Source organism: Amphibalanus amphitrite, unplaced genomic scaffold, assembly GCF_019059575.1.
Source record: "Amphibalanus amphitrite isolate SeventyFive unplaced genomic scaffold, NRLGWU_Aamphi_draft 000001F_arrow, whole genome shotgun sequence".
NCBI classification, from domain to species: Eukaryota; Metazoa; Arthropoda; class Thecostraca; order Balanomorpha; family Balanidae; genus Amphibalanus; species Amphibalanus amphitrite.
In genome coordinates, this window is record NW_024881499.1 from 2688059 (window position 1) to 2704240 (window position 16182).

Consider the following 16182-nt stretch of genomic DNA (forward strand, 5'->3'; position numbering starts at 1 on the left):
GTGTGTGTGCTGCCAGGGGCGGCCGAGGTCGACCGGCGCAGTAGCGGGGTATTGACAGTCACGGCCCGCGGGCACAGGCCGTTGCAGCCGATGGCGCGCCGAGCGGCGGTCGATACACCTGTGGCTTTGCCGCTTTCCGCAACAATACGTTGGGTGACAGTAGATGTCAATATTGATGAGTCTTCCTGACAGGCCCGCTGACAAATTACTTCGAAACGGTCAACATTTGCTTTCGAATAAGAAACGGTGAAAGGATGTCGTGTGTCAAAACGAGCAAACACCGATCGGCCGCGCTCAACGCACGGCTTGTGTGCGTCGGGCGGCCGCGGACAATTCAGTGGGCGTTATGTATTTAGGTACTGCGGTAACTTCATTCAGCCGTCCGTGCCGTCACGGCCGAGGGGTGCTGTGTCGGCGGCGGGGTCCGAGCTGTCACCGGCTCCCCTCCGGTCACTGTGCATGTGGACGCTGTCCAGGGGAGGTGCTGCGCCACACAACTGAGACTGACCCGAGTCGGGGCCTCCACGGGAACTCTCCCTCCAGAATCGACGGGAGAAAATGTAAGTCCTCGGGCAAGAGAACCTGGTCAGACCATTTTTCGTAACGCGGACGGCAAGGATATGATAACACCCTGACATAGATGCTTAGTTCGTGACCCTTGCCGGGCCTGAGGAAGGTGTTCGGACACCCCCCCCCCCTTGTGGTTTTTGGCACACCTGTTCATGCATCTTTCCCGCACATGTAAAAATTCCAGACCCGGGTCGCTAAAGGTTACGCCATCAGGTCATGTTCAAGTCACCTCGCATCAGAAAAAATTGGTATGCTCGCCATAGCTACACCGAAAGCCAAAGCCGGCAGTAGAAAATCCAGCGGCATTTCTGACAAGCCTCATCAATTGACTATACATCGCAAATGTGCTTTTGTGTCATTGATCTTTGAGTCAGCTGAGATAAAGACAAATGTCTAAAAAGAGAAACTATACGGGGAATGCCGAAAACCTATGGGGAATGCCGAAATGGATTGCGGGGAATGCCGAAAACCTTAATTTGATTTTTCACTTTCAAAACTAATTTTAAATTCAACATGAATAAATGAACCCCAATGGAAAATAGTCTCAAAGTTTCAGAGCACGCCCCTACCCTCATCCTTCTTCGCTTCCCTAGCCGTCTGAGTGAGGCAGCGCGGCCGCGCCTGGTTGAATGGCGGTGCCGCCGTGCCCGAGCCCAATAAAAACGACGGTTCAATCCCCCAACAGTGTTTTTGCACTGCAAAATCACAGGCTTAACCCGCGCCCCGTAGGGGGGGCCGAAACAATGACGTCAGAATGACGTCATGTTCTGTCATTTTCGACCGAAAAAGACCTTAGCGACAAGACCTGTCAGGCCTATAGCTTTGAAGATACAGAAAAATAATCAAAACATAAAAGGTGTAGAATTGACAGGGCTACAAAACTGCTATCTCGGATTTTTGAAATTTTTGAGTTTTGACCCCAAAAAATAAAAAAAATCTTTTTTTTGGATATATTAGCCAAAAAATCCAGAAAGTTTTTGTGTTTCGAAAAAACCGGAATATATGTGATATTTCCTACCGTCTTCTATCTACATACCAAATTTCAGATCGATACCTTGTTTTTTGACCAAGTTATAGCGAAAAAAAAACTGTTAAAAAACGATGACGTCAAATTTTTAAACTCAATTTTTGGCAATTCTAGACCTCGTAGAGCAAAACAAAGACCACCATTAGACTCCCCGTGACGAGCTGCATCGAATCGATACCCATTTTATGCAAAAATATCAACTTTGAAATTTGACCTAATTTGACCTGACCTTGACCTGACCTTCAACAAAACGTGACCTAGGCTGGCCCCAAAGGCTGCCTAACCCACATAATTGCATTTGTCATGTAAAATGGACCATAAAACATGTATAACACGACACTTTCATATTGTGACCCCCCGTGACCTGACCTCGCTGTGACCTGACCTGGTATCAGTGACCTCAGATACCAAAGTATGTGTTTGACGAACAATGTACCATCGATTGTTTTCAATAAATTACCAATTTACTCGATTTCACAACACATTTCTTGAAATGCCTGAACGGTGAAAATCTGACCTTTGACCTGACCTGTGACGTCATCGGTTTGACCTAGGTCAATGAAATTTGGTCACAAGGTAGTTCCCGGGTGGGGCTATCAAACGCCGTTTGAATTTTGAAAATCGGCCGGTAAATTTCCGAGATCTTAGGGGGGGCCGAAACGCCCCCCCCCCCCTCTACGGGTGGTAGGGTCCGCCGGTAGCCCTACGGGGCGTGGGTTAACCCGCGCCCCGCTGGGGGGGGGGGGGGGCAGAATCTGCCCCTCCCGTTTTTCGCCAATAACTTCTAAACGCGTTACGCCAGCAACGTCAAACTTTCAGTACCTTATCATACAGCAATTTGACACGTTCCCTGAAAATTTGAGCGAAATCCGTCGGAATTTTTTTGAGAAATTGACGTTTTAGTGACGTCATGTTCGCCATTTTCGCCTCAAAAACGACAAAATTTCAAACGCCGCTAACATCTTCATTTTTAAAGGAATCAAGACGTAACAAAAAAGTTTATACGTGATTCTACTTTGTCTATCAAATGGCCATCTCGATTTTTTGAAAATTTTGGATTTTGGCCCAAATTTTAAAAAAAACTGACTTTTTTTGGGAAAATAATTATAAAATTCAAAATTTTGAGTGTATCGAAAAAACCGGAATATATGTCAGAGAAGTGGTGTATGTGCACCTACACAGCCCCCGTTCACGAGCTCCAGAATTCCTTTACCGTGACGTCATCACGGCGCATGAATTTTCCTTCACCCATAGCAATGCATGCTAATCATGGTGTGTTTCAGGCAGGCTAAGGAGAAATCCAAGGCCTATATGTGTTCAAAAGACGTACCACTAAGCCAATGGATTCGTCTTATTACGATAAATGGGGTTGAAATCGAAACAATCGGCCTATATTTGACCAAAATGGGTCAATCAAATGGTCCTTGCAACTCATAATGAAGGATTTCCTCTGCGTTAAAAAAATTGTGTCTTGTGATTTTTATCATCTACAGGGGAAATCCTTCATAATTGCTACCAGATTACTACCATATTCCCTCGCATTTCTGTTGCGCATTGCCTCACAAATAAAAGTTTTATGAAGTTCATACTAATTTAATTGTCATATTTTGACTGATTTTGGCGATTGTTAATTATTTCAATGCAGCATGGAGCAGATAGCTCTCATAGTTGCTGAAGAATGAGGCTTTTGCTTGGTTATTTTCAAGTTATCTGTGATTTGGTGCGCCGTGATCGTAGCATTATACAAATTATATCAACTTTAAAAATTGAATCAACTTTTGAAGTGAAGTTCACATGAAAAACCAAAAGTTCAAGCATAATAATTGTTTAAACATAATGATGCAACATGTGTCTCCCAGATGGAACTTATATTTCAATTGAAAACTGAAAATGGAAAACAGAAGATGGATCTGCGGAGTTACTGAGATCACAAGGTGCTCTTGATTGTTGGTAGTTGAAGATGTTGAGAGAACTTGTGAATCTGCATACCAGTCCTGACTTGTTTGATTGTTCAAAACTATTTTAATTCTCATAATTGTGTAATGTGTAGTGACTGCACACTGCGCAGCACATGTGCGCAGAAATATGCAGGTGGCTGGTAGGTGGGTTAAACTTCGGAGATGCGAATTTGGATGTCAGTTATAAAATTAATGGTTATGCCTTGTAGAGTAAGCTCTGCTGTTATTTTTGTTTTGTTTTTGTAATTGTCTTTTTTATAATTGTAACCTACAATGCTGTTGGTTTCATTTTTATTAAAATGCTCGACCAGATTTTGCACTTGTTCATGCATGAATGGCTAACTTTGGGGTGTTTATTCAACCCTGACTGCTAAAGTTTTTCAAAGGCACATGACACAGCACGGCTAGATCAGCTGGTACCTACCTGTTGACTTTTTTTGTTTTTGGTGGTGATGTGTTTGCTGTTTGTCTTTTGCAAGGTGGTCAATGAAATAAAATAATGCATTATTTTGAAATGTTTCCTTGACAGAAGCCAGGAGCCGGATTGATGTTTGCTGGTGAGTGGTGAATGAGATGGTTCAAAAGCATCTGATGTTTTTCAAGGTACATAAGTCATAACATCCCTTTCATACGCTGAAGTTTTAATAGCTTCTCAGTCTCTGTCATTTTCCTGAAATATTGGTGTAGATAAGAGATATCAGTACCTTCTCAGAGGTACCTCCCTTCTGCTGGATAAATATTTAATTGGTTGGATGAAATGGACAGGTAGCCTTATGATAATGTAATGTGAAATTTTATTTCTATAAAACTTTGAATATGAAGTTCTAATTATTCATATGTGCATACATTTTTGATGACTTAAGAAAGTTTTCCACAAGAGTAGATAATGTGGTAAAGTCTATCAAATGACACATTCTGAAGGCTCAATGCTGACAGAGTGCTGCCTCAAAGAATAACTGACTTGCTGGGTTACGAATATTTCTTTATTTTAATTTTCAAATGTAATGTAAAATACATTGCAGTGAAATAACAAAATAGTGCAGTAAAATAGGATTGGCGACGATCAAACAACACGTGCGCCATTGATGTCTGCAAAAATTGCTACCAGATTGCTACCAAATCCGTGACGTAACTACGGCGCCTTTTTTTCCCTAGTGAACCAACCTGAGTAGTAAAGTAATCTTGCACCTACATACCAATTTGTAGAAGAATCGGTTCAAAAATGTGGGAGTTATTCAAAATGTTATGACGTCACGAAACGCAAAAAAAAATTCAAAAATGATTTTTTTGGAAGTTTTAGACCTCGTACGGAAACAAAAATAGCACCATTCGATTCGCCGTGAAAAACTGCATCGGATAGACACCTTTTTAGGCCTTAACAACCAACTTCAAAATTTGACCTCACTTGACCTGACCTTGACCTGACCTCGAACTGAAATTCATCCAGAGGTGGTCCATATCACTTATTGAGTGTGCCTATTGAATTCTATGAGTAGAATGACCCATAAAACATGTGTCGCACATGCCCTTTTCTATATTTTGTTTTTGGTGACCTGACCTGACCTGACCTGACCTTGACCTTGACCTTTGAATGATATTGTATGCAACGAATATTGTCTTGGTAGTCTAAGAACACGTTTTGGTCAATCAGTCTCAGTCCATTCTTCGGCAACTACGGTGCAAGGCCGATACTGTAGAAACTTGCATCTTGTACCCTTGACCTGATCTTGACCTGACCTCTGACCTACTTAAGCGAAAAAAATGGGCTCTTCAGATCCGCCTTGTTGAGAGCTTTCGATTGCCGTTTTCCCCGTCCTTCTACGACCATCGGTTCGGAAGTTAGACAGGGGGGGGCAGAATCTGCCCCCCCCCCCCCAGCAGGGCGCGTATGGCTGAATAGCCCAGCGGGGCGCGGGTTAAAGGAACACAGGCTTATATGCATCAAAATAACAGGTTAGGACAACGCCGAAAATTTTTCCCAAAATTTCGGCTTTGTACCCCAGTGACCCATTGGGACCCGGGAAGAAAAAAATACACATGTGGTAAAATAAGCAATATCACAGCATGTCCCGTTTATTTGGATAATTGGCACCGTAGACAGCAATAACTGAGTTTTAATTTTATACGACTTTGTGAGTTATCCCTCGCCGGCCGAGGGGGGGGGGCGGGTGCCGCCCCCCCCCCTAGGGTTTTTTCGCGATAGCTCCGAACACGCTGGCGATAGAGAGCTGAAACTTGGCATACCTGACCTTTGATCCAAGCCGGATCTTTTGACTCCAACCGCATTTTTGGGTCAGGTCAGGTCACTGACCTATGACGTCATAAGTGAACCTCTGCACGGTCTTCAGATGTCGCAACTTCGCAACGCCCTCACTGCCAGAGTAGATGTCACAGGGAAATGAAACTTGCAGGATCTAGTATCCATTATGAGTCCCACAACTTGTAACCGAAGGTTTGTTGTCAATAGTTAAAACACTATTCTTTAGAATTGTGTTTTTCTATTGAAAAACAAATCTGAGTTCCCTGACAATTTGGCAAAAGCTGCCTGAGATCAGTACAACTTGATGCTCTTGAAAACGGCTGCTCCAAAATTTCTGATTTTTTTAGGATTTCTAGTGGGCCAGGTGATCTACGTTCTGGTATGGGTCTCCCCTCCGCGGACCATCTGGTGCACGTGCCACGAGACTTTGAAAATTCCCGTGTTAAGCCAATGGGCAAAATGAAAAAATGCGTTCCACGGCAGATTGCTCGAAAACGATCCAAACGACCCCCCATTTTCTTCCATGCAGATCAACCACCATTCGGTGCACTACCCATGGGTATGTCGCAAAGTGGCCGGAAAAGTCCAGAACCACGTGCCACGTGCCGTTGAAAATGACCCTGCACACCGGAAATTGGGACTTTTGGTCATTTCAGCGCACCCATGATGCATACTATGGCGTGGGTGACTAAACAATGGGTGTCATCCGGTCGGCAACTGTTTAAGGTGTCGTCCAGTGGGCCAAAGTGGTAGTTTCAAACTTTTGGGATCCACCATTCTGGGGATTCTCTTTGACAATATACTTACGTTTCTTGGCGCAATGTTCATTCCACCCAGCCGGTCGTCAATGCGTTAGGTGACCCAAATGACGATTGACCTGAAGGAAGTTGGGGGCGAGGAACACGCACGTGCCATCCGTTTTTTAATCGGGCGCTTTCATCTAGGAAATTTTTGCAGATATCTTTTTGATTTGTGAAAATGACCAGCCTAGCGGTATGCCAGTCGTTGATAAATTATTATCTTGCTGCGGCCGGGCGCTTATTTGCGGTGTTTGCGTTTGGCGGCTGGCGGGCGACTTTTAGTCGTTTTCGGTTAGCAGTTAGCGTCGGTGCGTTGCGGGCGGTTTTATTTTTTTCGGCGTTTCGGCGTTTTTTTCTGTGTGGTTTGCGGCGGTCGGGCGATTCTTTTGCCGTTTGCGTTGGCTTTTCGGGCGTGCGTTTTACACGTTTTGCGGTGTTTACGTTTTGCGGCGGGCGGGTGTTTTGCGCTTCTTGCGGTGTTTGTCTTTGGCGGCGGGCGGGCGGGCGGGCGATGCGGGCGGTTTTCTTTTTTTTGCGTCGTTTGCGGTGTTAAATTTGTTTGCGGTTGGCGGCCGCTTTTTCGTTTTTTTGCGGTGTTTTTTTTTGCGGCGGGCGGACGATTTTTAGGCGTTTTCGGTTGGCGGTTAGCGGGCGTGCGATGCGGGCGGTTTTATTGTTTTGCGGCGTTTTTGCGTTTTTTTTATTTGCGTTTGCGGCAGGCGGGCGTTTGTTTATTTTTTGCGACCTTTGCGTTGGCGTTTCGGGCGTGCGTTTTGCGCGTTTTGCAGTGTTTGCGTTTTGCGGCGGGCGGGCGTTTTTCACAATTCAAAGTTCAAACCTTCGGGCCACAGCGCTCCTCGAAAAGCGCTGCCCTCGTATATCTCGGATTTTTCCTAAAGGTCATATGAGGTCAGGTCATTTTCGTGACCTCACCATTATAAGTCAATGGGGAAAAATGAAAACTGCTATCCTGGCGCCGGGAACGATCTCCAACTATCTCAAGCACACAGAATCGTGATTTGATGCACTCCTTGCAAGGTTAGATGCGTCACTTTTGCAATGTTGACCTTGCGTGACGTCATTTATGACGTCATCAAGGTCATGTCAAAAAGGTCATCATCAAAAACTAATATGAATATTAGCTTTTCGTCAATAGCTCTTGATCAAATTGAGCTAGCGAGTCGGGAAAGCCACCAATGGACTCAGGAAGGCCTGCCGAATCGAATGATATGCGACATGACCTCTTTCGACCAACTTCGTGACCTGGGGGTGCTGACCTGACCTTGACCTGAGGTCAACACCCCAAGTTGACCGGACCCGGACAAAAAGTATATCATTCGACGCGCCTGAGCGAGGCGAACACGATGCTGCCAAAATCTGCGAAGTTATTCACCAAAAAATGAACCGTACCTTGGGGCACTTGACCTGACCTCAGAGGTCACCGGTTGACCTAGGACCTTAAAATCGGGTACCAATCTCTGCGTCTCGTAACGGCGCACACGCTCGTTTTTTCTGCGACGCGCTAGCTCCACCAGGGGCGAAACGGCGAGGGGGGTCGTACCCGCCCCCCCCCCCCCCTCGGCCGGCGCGTATGTAGAAAACCAATAGGTCCGGCGAGGGTTATAGTAATTTTAACCCGCGCCCCACTGGGATCTGCGTATAACACGCCCTACTGGGGAGGGCTCTTCATAGCCCCCCCCCCCCCTCCTAACGCCGAAACTACTGGGCCGATTGTCAAAATTCAAACGGCGTCTGATAGCCCCGGAAAAAAACTGTCGAGCGAAACCTAATTTCATTGACCTCGAGGTCACCGATGACGTCACAGGTCAGGCCAAAGTAAAAGTTATTAGCATTTTGGCTTGTTCACATTTTGGGCTCTGGCCGCCGTCTTACAAGTCAGATCAGGCTCATTTTTTGTTTACACACTCGAGAACAGATGCTTTAGATACACTGAGGGTACCAAACTTGTACTTTGATTTTCAGGTCAGGGTCAGGTCATCACAGGTCACGAAAATATTATATCATACGTCGGTCACGTGACACATGTTTTATGGTCCATTTAGGCCATAGATTTCGAATTTGATGTCGTCTGAGTCATTTGAGGTCATTTTGAGTCGAATTCAGTTTATGTCAGGTCAAAAAAGGTCAAATTTTGAAGTTAAATTTTTTCAACAAAAAAGGTGTCCATTAGATGCAGCTCAGGGACACGATGGTGCTATTTATATTAATGTACGATGTCAAATACGTACTGAAAAATTGATTTGAAAAATTATTAATTGTGAATTTTTTGCAATAATGCGTATAACTTGGCCATTTTTGAAGATATTTAGCTAAAACTTGCTAGAGTAAGTCATAAGCATACGTTCTATCACATATATTCCGTTTTTTCGAAAACTTGAAAACTTTTTGAAAAAATATAAAAATATAAATTTTGAATTTAATTTTATCAAATTTCAAAATTTTCAAAATTTTGAAAATCCGAGATGGCAGTTTGATAGCGCAGCCAATTCTGCGTCGTTTCATGTAAAGAAATTGGATTTAGCTTAAAAACTGAGCTCTTGGGAGCGATTGCCGTGGTTCAATGTTTTGCGTCGAAATCGGCCGAACATGACGTCACTCTGACGTCATTTCCGGCCGACCTATGGTAGCTAAGAAGTTCATATTTTCACACAAGGTGTCAAATTGATGCAGCCGAAGGTACTGAAAGTTTGGCGTCGATACGTCAAGCGGTTTGGAAGTTATTGCAGAAAAACGGGAGGGGGCTATGAATAGCCCCCCCCCCCCCCAATGGGGCGCGGTTTAATATCGGGATAAGCATAAATCGACGTAGGTACCTCGAAAACTTTCCGTCGTCGCCGCCACCTCACTAACAACTGTTCGCGCGTGGCGTTTATACTGGTGAATCACTTGAACTGTGACTTCACAAAAATGCCACCAGAGGACTGCACCTCCCATTCGTTTGGCCACAATCGAGAATTTCGGCTTTCCCCGTAGTTCGGCATTGTCCCACTTTTCCCTATGCTCCCTGTCAATAAGGGGAAAGTGGGATAAGACGGGCACCCTAACTTTGGAGCCATTTTTCGGCCGGTGAGAAACAACATAGGTATAGGAAAACTGGGTGAAGACCTTTTTTTAGACATTTTACTTCCATTTGTCAGAAGATGAAGCTTAACCCTCGCAATTCGCATGTGTAGGGGGTCGGATGGACCCCCCCCCCCCATGGTTTTTCGCGGATAACTCGCGCAAAAAGCGGTTGATCGCGACGAAACTTTCAGTACACTCGAGTTCATCAATTTTACACCTACTCTGAAAATTTCATGACCCTGACCCAAGTGACTTTTGACCTGTGACCTATTTCTCGAGGCCATGTTTGGCCGGAATCGCGATTCGGCGTATGTCGGCTCCCATTAGCCGCGCGTTTGCAAGCTTCTCGCGGTTTCAAACGTTCAAACATGTGATTTGATGTTTCTGCCATGCATTTGGGTGGATGTCAAGGTCACCTGAAGGTCAGGTCAGGTGATTGACCTTTGGTGACCTCGGTTCACTTTTTCGAGCTGTACATGTTTCTAGGCTAGTTTTTGGCGCTGAATTCGAATTTAGAAACGAACATTTATAAAGTAGTTTTGGTGCCTTCGTAACATGTTACGAAGCTGTCAGAGGTGGTTGACACGTGCCTTCTACGAATACCCGTCACGACCCCTACTGGTTGACCTGACCTGACCTGACCCGACCTGGTCTAAATGCTTAAAGACATAATCTGAGATCAAAACTAACACGATATTCGTGATCAGCACCGGGGGTTTTCACTATGATAGCAAAATATGTGTTTGAAGAACATTTCCCCATCGATGATTTTCAATGAAATGCATTTTACTCGATTTTACAACGCATTTCTTGAAATGCCTGTAAACGGTGAAAATTCGACCTTTGACCTGACCTGTGACGTCATCGGTTTGACCTAGGTCAATAAAATTGGGTTACAAGGTAGTTCCCTGATAGGGCTATCCAACACCGTTTGCCGCTTGTCGCTAGGTTGCGTGGTTCTCGAGATCTTACGGGGGGCCAAATTGCCCCCCCCCCCAACAAGGCGCGTTGCTCGACAGAGCCCAACGGGGCGCGGGCTAATTAATGAGAAATCATGACCCCTCGTCCCCTTCTTTCTCGACCACCTGTGGCTTTCGTCGATCTGTACCTGACCCCATCTCGCGTGCTCGTCTAAATTTGCCGTGTGTCCCGGTGTTGCAGCATGCCCAGCCACTCCCAGCTGCTGCGCGGCGTGGCGCTGCTGCTGTCTGCGGTCACCCTCAGCCGACTGCAGGGCCCTGCCACCGACTGCTGGGCCGTCGCCTGGCTGCTGCCCGTGGCCGCCAGCCTCCTCCTCACCGCCGGCTGCCTGGCCGCCCTGACCGAGGCCACATCGACCGTCAGCGCCATGCACATCGCCGTGGTCAGCCTGGCCATGCTACAGGCGCTGCTCATGATGCTGTACTTCCTGCGGCGCCGGCGCGCGCTGGCCGCGCTGCTGCGCCGGACGGCTGCTCTGGAGCGGGCGTCGGCGGCCGCCGGTACCCCCGGGGAGCGGGTCACCGTGCACGTGCAGTTCGCCGTGATCATCGCCCTCAGCTTGACCGCCTGCGTCTCATCCATGCTCCAGTTTTTCGGCAGCGGAGCGCTGGAGCCGCCCAACTACCCGAACCCGCTGCTGGTGCCGGCGGCGCTGACCACGCCCGCCTGGTACCGGGCGATCGTGGCGCTGGGGGTGCTCCACGACGTCCTGATGTCTGCCGTGAACGCCGGCGTCGACCTGCTGCTGATCGGTCTCGCGGACGCGATGGCGCTGCTCCTGTCGCGGATGGCCGGCGTGCTGGAGCGGGAGTTTGAGGACCCAGAGGAGCTGGGGGACGGGATGAGCCCCGAGGAGGGCAGGGTCGAGGATAATCCCACAGAGAAGGCGTTCGTCGTTGGTACAGTGGGCCTGGTAAAGGTACACAAGGAGCCACTCACGGTGAGCGACACGGATGCAGTGACCTATGGAGGTAGAGCGGCCGTTTCGTCGGCGAGGGTCCGACCGGTGGATGTCAGCCCCTCGCCGAATCAGCCGGGTCCCGGGTGTCTCCTGCGTGACCTGGCGGCCACCCAGCGGGCGGTGCAGCGTCTCATCTCCTCCGCCGCCGACTTCTGCTCCCCGCCGCTCATCTGCCTCTACACCAGCATCACCAGCATGCTGCTCATGTCCATCTACATCTGCATCAAGGCGCTCGGCGACGGCGGCGGCGGCGCGACGACCTACCTGGCGTACGTGGCGCTCATGCTGCTCCGGCTGCTGACGGTCAGCTGCGCCGGCAGCCGGCTGGCCGAGCAGGGTGAGCGGCTGCACGAGGCGCTGGCCGACGGCCGCTGGCCCCAGCGGCGGCTGACGGCCGATCAGCTGCTCACGCTGCAGCTGCTGCTGGAGCGCACCCGCCGGCCCACCGCCTTCCACGGCTGGGGACTCTTCAACGCCGAGAAGACCACCGTGCTCTCCATCCTGGGCTTTATTCTCACCTACATCGTCATCCTGCTTCAGATGATCCACAACTAGGGATTCACTGCACTGCCGCCTCCATCAGGACAGCGGCTTGCATGTATTCGTTGAAAAAATATATCATCGTTACAATCGTCTAGTCACTGGTTACCTCAGAGTGTCTTTTTCTGCTGTATGTATTATGTGGCCCGGAGAGGCCGAAGTACAGTGAAGGTATGCATTTTTGGAAACGCAGTGGCAACTGCGCTATAAGGCATCGTTTTCAGCAGCATTGTCTGTTGGTGTTACATTCAAGGTAATAAATATTTATGTGTTTCATATGTCAGCTGGACAGTTCTGTTCTACGAATCGCCAGTAGCACGGTGGTGCGCTCAATTCATCCCAAGGCAAACAAACGTTTGAATCATTACCGGATATCAAACAAATCATGCTGAAAGGCCATATGAACCGTTGAAAAGTAAATGTGCATGCAAGAATCCATTGCCACTTAATCAAAGTCAGACGCGCTAGTTTCAACAGTCCGATTGACTTTCGCACGTCTGTGATAAATGAACTTCGCCCATTCACTGCTGGCTTCTGACACGCGTCACGCCGAGTCCCTGTTCGGAGCTGACATCTAGGATTGCGCCGCACCAGTTGGCGCCGGCTGTTGTTTCATCAATCGTCTCTGAAGTTGAGCGGTGTGACTTGGGGCGGTGGCCGGCTGGCGGGGACGCGCAGGCGCCGCCCGGGCCAGTCGATAGGACACCGGGCCGGGCCGGGCCGGCGCGGCGGCCGCCTGGTGTGGCGCCGCGGGCGGGGGCGGCGGCGGCGGCGGCGGCGGCGGTCCGAGCTCAGCCGCCCCTCAGTCGCCGAGAGCGCAGCGTCGCACAGAGCTGCCGCAGCTCTCCCCGAGCTTCCACAGCGGCGGGGAGCCGACACGGACTGCAGAGGTGAGTGACCGCGGGTCTCTCGGTGCTACAGACACTGTGCAGAGGACGGGCTGATGGTCTGGCGGAGCTGCTGGCTCTGGTCCCGAACAGCTTCATTCTTGGGAGCAGCCTCCCCTTGGTAACATTTCCTCCGCACTTCGGCTCAATTGAGAGGATCGTTCTGTGGCTCAAAACTTCATATTCATTTTGACTGGCTGATTCGGATTTGCAAACCAATAAATCCCAATTAAGTGCTAAAGCTCTCTTTCACACAAAGTATGCTTACATTCTAGAAATTTCGGCCTTGAACCTTACTTATATACGTGCAATGTAAAGTGCTAAATAACTCTGGTTTCTGCAACTAGTGATCTAAGTTAGAACGCGCAAAATCATCGGACTGCGGTGCTTGATTAAAGTGGTATCTATTATAATGATAAGCTATCTAAGGCCTTTTTTATGTAGTGAATATTCAATATTAGTTCGCTGCTTTTTTTTCTTTTTTACCTGGACGCAGCTGACTATATGGCCTTTAACCCGCGCCCCGTAGGGGGGGGGGGGCGAAACGGCCCCCCCTGTCCTTTTCGGTCGATATCTCCTAAACGGCTGGAGATATCGCCTTCAAACTGTCAGAACCCCTCCGGGCATCAATTTTACACATTGTGTCCAAAAATATTACCAGAGGCTATGATAGGTTGACCACAAATGACGTCAGAATGACGTCATGTTCTGTCATTTTTGACCGAAAAAAGACCTTCGCGAGAAGACCTGTCAGGCCTACAGCTTTGAAGATACAGAAAAATGATCGGAACATAAAAGGTGTAGAATTAACAGAGCTACAAAACTGTCATCTCGGATTTTTGAAATTTTTGAGTTTCGACCCCAAAAAATCAAAAAAGCATTTTTTGATATATTAGCCAAAAAATCCAAACGTTTTTTGAGTTTCGAAAAACCGGAATATATGTGATAGTACCTACCGTCTTCTATCTACATACCAAATTTCAGATCGATACCTCGTTTTTTGGCCAAGTTTTAGCAAAAAACTGTTCAAAAATAATGACGTCAAATTTTTAAACTCAATTTTTGGCAATTCTAGACCTCGTAGAGCAGAGAATGGATACCTATTTTATGCAAAAATATCAACTTTGAAATTTGACCTAATTTGACCTGACCTTTTTTCATGCACTAACTAATCTATGTGAAATAGTCCGCCGCCCATGAACAGACGACCAGGGCCCTGGGCCCAATCTTATAAAGGTTGTGCTACCAAATGCCGTACTATCATTCCACGCCACTCTATTTACGGCACCCTGTTCACGCAATCTTATAAAGAGAATAGTATGGTAATTCTATTCACGCCATTTTGCCCACAGTACAAATCAACGCCAGCAGGAAACACGCAACGTGATTGGTCAATGTCTTGTCGCCGTCGCTATGGGAAATTATGCGTACTGTTTGCGAACAGCAAAAGTTATGTGTTTTAATTTTTATGGGGCATTTATTTCTTTTAGAGACACACATATGTGTAATGAATAAATTATTTATGGAAAACGTGATAGCAAACTATGGAAAACACCAACATGCTTGAAGAATTCTCCTGAAAAGTGGATTGCCGACCAAATAAATTTCAGCGAGGGCATTGTCGCGCTCAGAAAATCGAGTGAATAAAGTGTTTCTTCTACTTATCATTTGCATTTATTTGCTGTTAAGGCATTGCAATAAATTTGTTAAAGAATTATTTAAATAATCATTTAATTATAGCTCGGCTACTGTTTCAGTAATTGAAGTACCTAATGCCGTTGACAATGAAGCTCCTACAATTTGAGCATCAGGATACGTACATTAACTGGATCAATTCAAGATATAGCTTATTTTCCTTCTTGTCATAAGCTCTTGAAATTTTCCTTCTTGCAGATAAAGCTACTAAAATTCGAAGATTACGTACATGAACTGAATTAGGTCAAGTTACAGCTTATTTTCCTTCTTATTCAAGCATATGTACCTACCTATACCTAACCTAAAGCTAAAAAGCAATTCCTCAAAAGATTGAAGTACCCAGTCTACATATCAAAGCTATATCAAGAAAAATACTTGGTTCATAAGTCAGATCGAGATGTAGGAAGAAAAACAACAGATTGATCACTGATCAGTAACTGTGCCAAACAGAAAGTGAGGAAATACGAATAGTGAGTAGGCATTTACAATTTTTGACAAACTAAGGTATATCATCATTAATTTAAATATCTAATCAGAAGCCATGAAGTGCCCGTTATTTGTGTCATACGTGAGACGTGAGAATAGGCTAAAGACCCGTACCGATTCTATAATACAGTGGCTGCCGAAAATCTAAGACGGTTACTGGTGCTAAAAACCTCTTAAAAATCCCCTTTTAATTTGAAAAATAAAGCCATATAACGATGAACATTCGTTTTTATGTGTTTTAGTGTGCATTTAGTTCCTGGAAATACATATTTTGAAATTGATCGTTGTCTGTATAATAAGCATCATTATAATAAATCATGAGTTAATATGTGGAGGATGTTTTAATCTTAAAATTATCATAATGTAAAATATTGCATACTTATATCATAAAAACATGGAATTTATCTTAAATCAATTAAACTGTCTGAGAAGCTCGTCAAAGTACGCCACAAATTCTGGCGTGAAATGGACGCCGCTGAAACCGCAAACAGCTGATGATTGTCGGTGTTTTGAGATGTGCACGCTGCTCACGGTTAAAATCATTCTACAGCATCCTCAACACCGGCGGCTACCAATTTCACTCGACAGCAAAAATACTACAGGTGGGGGCCGATGCCCCCCCCCCCCCCCCCCCACCAGTAATAGGGTTGATCGATAACAATGTCTAATACTATGAAAAAGCAGGAATAGCTATAAGCAATTAATGTAACCCCAGCTGATAGCAGCTAAGAAACACACTGAATCTAATCGCACGAAACCTGCACCAAATTTGTACTTACCAGATGGCCGTCGTGAACCGGCTACTATCCATTGCGTGGCCACCCCACCTTTCCTGTTTCGCGCTAGATGGCAGAGCCATCCAACGCCTGATTGCATACTGTACCGCAATGACGGTGCTGGCGAATAAAGCCGCCTGAGTGCATACTGTACCGC

The 16182-nt window shown here is 46.6% G+C and overlaps 2 protein-coding genes across 5 annotated transcripts in view; both read left to right on the forward strand.

Moving 5' to 3' along the window:
* The first annotated feature begins 2852 nt into the window (after positions 1-2852).
* Positions 2853-12496, forward strand: LOC122390393. Its single transcript, XM_043383333.1, has 2 exons — positions 2853-3531; positions 10861-12496. Exons 1-2 carry the CDS (start codon positions 3488-3490, stop codon positions 12194-12196), a joined length of 1380 nt encoding a protein of 459 aa, XP_043239268.1. The 5' UTR covers positions 2853-3487; the 3' UTR covers positions 12197-12496.
* A 428-nt stretch (positions 12497-12924) lies between these two features.
* LOC122390465 (kinesin-like protein unc-104) overlaps positions 12925-16182 on the forward strand; it is a 186145-nt gene continuing 182887 nt past the window's right edge. For 2 of the 4 annotated variants that reach the window (XM_043383463.1, XM_043383550.1), the window contains exon 1: positions 12925-13071. The gene's annotated coding sequence lies outside the window, so the exon portion shown is untranslated. The remainder of the gene's footprint in view (positions 13072-16182) is intronic. The other 2 variants (XM_043383634.1, XM_043383720.1) reach the window with 1 other exon arrangement.